The sequence below is a fragment of the Octopus sinensis genome, linkage group LG18 (assembly GCF_006345805.1).
Source record: "Octopus sinensis linkage group LG18, ASM634580v1, whole genome shotgun sequence".
Lineage (NCBI taxonomy): Eukaryota > Metazoa > Mollusca > Cephalopoda > Octopoda > Octopodidae > Octopus > Octopus sinensis.
This window is the reverse complement of record NC_043014.1, coordinates 43,657,743-43,663,742: the sequence shown is the minus strand read 5'-3', so window position 1 is coordinate 43,663,742 and position 6,000 is coordinate 43,657,743. Positions and strand designations below refer to the sequence as shown.

Genomic DNA, 6,000 nt, shown 5'->3' with positions numbered 1-6,000 from the left:
AAGGGGCTTAACATAGAGGGGACAAACAAGGAGTCTGCAACCTATTTTGCACCACAAATTGATTTCATGCAAAACAATTTTTCCACAGACCAGGAGATCACACACATAACAAAAACAATAAGGTGCAGAACATATAATTTAATTATTACATATATAATACTTATACAACACAAAAAACACTCTACAGATTGTCAATAAAGTAGAAATAAAATTTTTTCAAGTTACTCTTTCTCTTAGGGCCAGTACTGGTTTTTGGCCCACTGGTTGGGAACCCCTACCCTAGTCAATTGAACTCAAAAGCTGCCTTAAACAAAGTATTGTAGTGTGAGTTTCAATATCTTGAAACTTCAACAATTTGCCTTGTGGAACTGTGGAAAAGACGTTATATATGTTGAAACTCTGCATCAGAAATAAAAGTTTCTGGGTTCAAATCAAACCTGTGGCTATGTTTATATGTGGGAAGAGGATAGCTTAACCCTTTAGTGTTCACATTATTCTGCCAAAATTAATCCTTTTTTATCCTCATTGTTTTTAACTAATCAAACGATATTGTAGGGTTGGTGTGAGAGACCAGATCTGGCCAGTTTGAACATAAAACCGGCAGAATACTTCTGGCCGGATATGGCCGGTCTAAATGCTAAAGGGTTAAAATGACTGGAGAATTCAGAAGTGGAAAAGATGGGGTTCAGAGATTGGTCAGTTTATTTCAACAATAATATATCTCAAAATTGTCACAAACAGAATTTACATATGCATTGGATGCAATGCTAAATAGACAAATTTGTTGTTAGAGTTTGGAAAATAATATGCACGTACACATGTGTATATGCATGTATGTGCAATTTATATTCTAACTGTCTTTTATCTGCAAAACATTCTGGATCAGTTTCTCCAAAAGGTTTAGCCTGTTTACGCAGCCCCTTGTCTCATCTCCTGTACTTACTTTATCCGCCTTGAAAGCCAAAGTGGACCAGGGTTGGGTGATGATATTTGAACTTAGAGCTAAAGTGACACAACCAAAATATATTTCTTTACAACCCACAAGGGGCTAAACACAGAAGGGACAAACAAGGACAGACAAACGGATTAAGTCGATTATATCGACCCCAGTGTGTAACTGGTACTTATTTAATCGCCCCCCGAAAGGATGAAAGGCAAAGTCGACCTCGGCGGAATTTGAACTCAGAATGTAACGGCAGACGAAATACTTATTTTTCTACTACCCACAAGGGGCTAAACACAGAAGGGACAAACAAGGACAGACAAATGGATTAAGTCGATTATATCGACTCCAGTGCATAACTGGTACTTATTTAATCGACCCCCAAAAGGATGAAAGGCAAAGTCGCCCTCGGTGGAATTTGAACTCAGAACGTAGCGACAGACGAAATACTGCTGAGCATTTCGCCCGGCGTGCTAACGTTTCTGCCAGCTCGCCAACCAAAATAACTAACAAGATATTCTGTACAATGCTCTACTAATTCCACACAACCCACTAACCCCATCTTGTATAAATATGTGTGTGTGTGTGTGTGTGTGTGTGTGTTAGTGAATGTGAAACATGTAGAAATAACCAAAAAATGACAAATTAATCAAACCAAAACCAAAACAGATCACAAATACACCTACAAAAACACATTTTTCAACAGGTAGATTAGAATTTACTCATTAAGGTAACGATGTTCCTGTTTTTGATTTTTTTTTTTTTTTTGCTTTCTCTCACTAGGGCTGCAATTTTAATCAATTAAAACTTTATGGCTCACATTAAGTACGTTATTGTCCGATTTATTTGGGGTTTTTTTTTGTGTGTTCACACAGACTCAAAAAAAAAAAACAACAGAAATAACACCGAAATAAAATATATATAACAAGGAACTTGCGACTTACTCCATGATATCTGCTACTCCCTGTTTGCTGGCTTTTGGACCGATACGACGCAGGTGGTAGCGTCTCCAGCCATTGCTGTTTTTAGGCCCACTGTCAGGCATGGCTTTCATCACAGAAATAGATGGAACTGCAAAGAAGAAGAAAAATAATCAATAAAATAAACAAATAATAAATAACAAGAGCATGCAGAGAGAGAGTGCAGACCTCCGCCAAGGCACCACCAACGTCCTCTCAACGATTAGCCAGAAATGGTTTTTAAAATGAGAATATCTGAAATAAACTCAAATGCTCTCACAAACGAGAATATTAAAAATGAACCTAACTGCTCTCAAAAATTAAGTAAAAAAAAAAAATTTTTTTAAAATTATCCAGAATCTAGTCGCAGGAGTGGCTGTGTGGTAAGTAGCTTGTTTACCAACCACATGGTTCCGGGTTCAGTCCCACTGCGTGGCACCTTGGGCAAGTGTCTTCTACTACAGCCTCGAGCCGACCAAAGCCTTGTGAGTGGATTTTGTAGATGGAAACTGAAAGAAGCCCGTCGTATATATGTATATATATATATATATATATATATATATATATGTATGTGTGTGTGTTTGTCCCCCTAGCATTGCTTGACAACCGATTCTGGTGTGTTTATGTCCCCGTCACTTAGCGGTTTGGCAAAACAGACCGATAGAATAAGTAAGTACAGGCCTTACAAAGAATAAGTGCCGGGGTCGAGTTGCTCGATTAAAGGCGGTGCTCCAGCATGGCCGCAGTCAAATGCCTGAAACAAGTAAAAGAGTAAAGAGTAATCCTTGTCCTAATCCCCAATGGTCATCGTGGAATGTGAAGGTGGCTGTAGAGAATTTAGCAACAGTAATAAATAGTTTATCCTTATCTAATACAAGCCAAAGTTAACAAATTCACTATTCAAAATAGTTTCAAAGGCGGAGGTTATAATAAGTTCTACTCAGGAATTTTTCAATGAATAGCATGAGACCTTTTGGTTTTCTCTTCTCTTAAATTCCAGCCTTCCTTTAGTATTCCTGTTGTTTTAGAACAATGTATAGATGTATTTATATATGTAAGTATACTGTAAAGTGTTAATATGTATGTATAATATATAATACTAGCAGTATCGCCCGGTGTTGCTCAGGTTTGTAAGAGAAATAACTATATAAGCATCTTTAGAGAGTTATAGCCAAAAAATAGCAAAAAAATGCATTAAAAATGGAAAAAAAAATTATGGCAAATTTTTTTTTTAAATCGTTGACTCATTGTAGACATTTTTAGAGAGTTACTTCCCTTATATAATAGCGAAAAAAATGATGGTAAATTTTTTTTTAAATCGTAGACTCATGCTAATTCCCAGAAGGGCTCGATATGAATCACGACTATAAGATACCCGGTTTTGGTTAAACTGCACCGCAAAATGTGGGAGTAGTTAGGAATCTAAATCGTAGGAGACAGACACACAACTTGACTTTTATATATAAAGATATATATCATAAAAATATGTTAGTGTTATTTAATTTCTGAATGGTTTTTGCTGCCGTTTGTTTATGTAGATTGATTTTTTTATCCATCAGTTTCTCCTAAGATAGAGACGCGAGTAAAATTAATAATAAAGCTTCATCCGAACCCATCCAGTGGTTCTTGAGACATCTTGTCCATGGACAAACAAACACGACTGAAAACAATATCTCTGCCTTTACTAAGGCCGAGGTAATAATGTGTGTATGTATATACTAGCATAGAACCTGTGAAAAAATACAGGATTAAATTCTGTTTCATTTCTGCTGCTGGGTTGGCTCCATTTTCTTTTTGCGTTTCATTTTTATCATCCTTCAGTTATTCATTTTACCTCATAATTTGCTCTGTGTGCCTGTACATGTCTAAGTGTATGTGTATAACATATCATTTTAAACGGATTAAGTCGACTATATCAACCCCAGTGCGTAACTGGCACTTAGTTATCGACCCCAAAAGGATGAAAGGCAAAGTCCACCTCGGCGGAATTTGAACTCGGACGAAATACCTATTTCTTTACTACCCACAACGGGCTAAACACAGGGAGGACAAACAAGGACAGACAAACGGATTAAGTCGATTACATCAACCCCAGTCCATAACTGGCACTTAATTTATCAACCCCGAAAGGATGAAAGGCAAAGTCGACCTCGGCGGAATTTGAACTCAGACGAAATACCTATTTCTTTACTACCCGCAACGGGCTAAACACAAGGAGGACAAACAAGGACAGACAAACGGATTAAGTCGATTATATCAACCCCAGAGCATAACTGGTACTTAATTTATCGACCCCGGAAGGATGAAAGGCAAAGTCAACCTCGGCGGAATTTGAACTCGGACAAAATACCTATTTCTTTACTACCCACAACGGGCTAAACACAGGGAGGACAAACAAGGACAAACGGATTAAGTCGATTACATCAACCCCAGTGCATAACTGGTACTTAATTTATCGACCCCGGAAGGATGAAAGGCAAAGTCCACCTCGGCGGAATTTGAACTCAGACGAAATACCTATTTCTTTACTACCCACAACGGGCTAAACACAGGGAGGACAAACAACCAGTGTTGGTTTGCTTACATCCCTGGAACTTAGCAGCTCAGCAAAAAGAGACTTACAGAATACCAGATATAACAAAAAAATAGTGCTGAAGGTTGCTCTTTCAAGGTAGGGCCTCAGCATGGCCACAGTCCAATGACTGAAAACAAGTGATATACAAAACAATAAATTTTTTTTTTTAATTACTGATTGCTTTAATTTACCTTACAGAACTGAACTCTCTGCTTGTAGTTAATCCAAAGGAAAAATAGCTGGGAGAGGGTAACCATTCCCTCCTCGGGGTATTCACTCCCTTCTCACTATTAAGTAAGTTAGGGTAACAAGGCATTCAATAAATCGCTACAGGAAAGAAAATAAAGACCTGATTGTTCTGAAGTGATGAATTCTGGGTAAGCACAGGTTCCTAATACAATGGTGTGAGAGCTACAAACAACAACAACAACAACAGCAAACCTTGAAATTTCTTCTAGAAATTGCTTAACATGCATCTCACCTCTCTCTCTCTCTCACCCGCTCTCTCTAAATACCTAGGTATAACAGGTTTGATATGTCATGGTATAGGACTATTATATGAGGATTATTCATACAAAAATGGTTTTGGTGTGTGTGTGTGTGTGTTGGGGAGGGGGATAATGGGTTTTCTTTCAAAGTTTTAATAGGTCAAGTCTCTTCCATTGTATTTTTACAACATGTCAGAATTTAGTAGTGTGTTGTTCATGAATTTGACAGTAAATAAAATTTCCAGATATTGTCCCCCAAACAAAAGATCTCAAGGGAGTGATTTCATCATATAATATTAAATTGTCAGGACTTTTATAATGCTAATATATATATATATATATATATATGTATGTATCCCAAGAAAGACTAAACATTAACGTTCACTGAAATTCTATCATTTAAAACCCTACTTAGGTCAGAATTGAAATTAAAACAAAAAACAAAACAAAAAAAACATTTTATGAATGAACTTGATAGATGGCGGTGCTCCAGCATGGCCACAGCTCTTGAGCTGAAACTAGAATCAATCATATGGAAGTTCAGTGTGTGTGTGTGTGTATACTCTTTACTCTCTTTTTACTCTTTTTACTTGTTTCAGTCATTTGACTGCGGCCATGCTGGAGCACCGCCTTTAGTCGAGCAAATCGACCCCAGGACTTATTCTTTGTAAGCCCAGTACTTAGTCTATCGGTCTCTTTTGCCAAACCGCTAAGTGACGGGGACGTAAACACACCAGCATCGGTTGTCAAGCAATGCTAGGGGGACAAACACAGACACACAAACATATACACACACACTTATATATATATATATATATATATATACATATATACGACAGGCTTCTTTCAGTTTCCATCTACCAAATCCCACTCACAAGGCATTGGTCGGCCCGGGGCTATAGCAGAAGACACTTGCCCAAGATGCCACGCAGTGGGACTGAACCCGGAACCATGTGGTTGGTTAGCAAGCTACTTCCCACACAGCCACCCCTGCACCTTTACAAGGTGGTACTGAAAAGTCCCTAGCTTTGGGTA

At 37.9% G+C, this 6,000-nt stretch overlaps 1 protein-coding gene across 5 annotated transcripts in view; it reads right to left on the bottom strand.

Annotated features, from left to right (window-relative positions):
- LOC115221195 overlaps positions 1–6,000 on the bottom strand; it is a 711,260-nt gene that overhangs the window by 408,292 nt on the left and 296,968 nt on the right. For 4 of the 5 annotated variants that reach the window (XM_029791347.2, XM_036510940.1, XM_029791345.2 and 1 more), the window contains exon 3: positions 1,888–2,014. In XM_029791347.2, coding sequence (XP_029647207.1) covers positions 1,888–1,997 — 110 coding nt within the window. In that variant the 5' untranslated portion in view covers positions 1,998–2,014. Of the gene's footprint in view, positions 1–1,887; positions 2,015–4,668; positions 4,794–6,000 lie in introns of those variants that run through there. The other variant, XM_036510939.1, reaches the window with a different exon arrangement.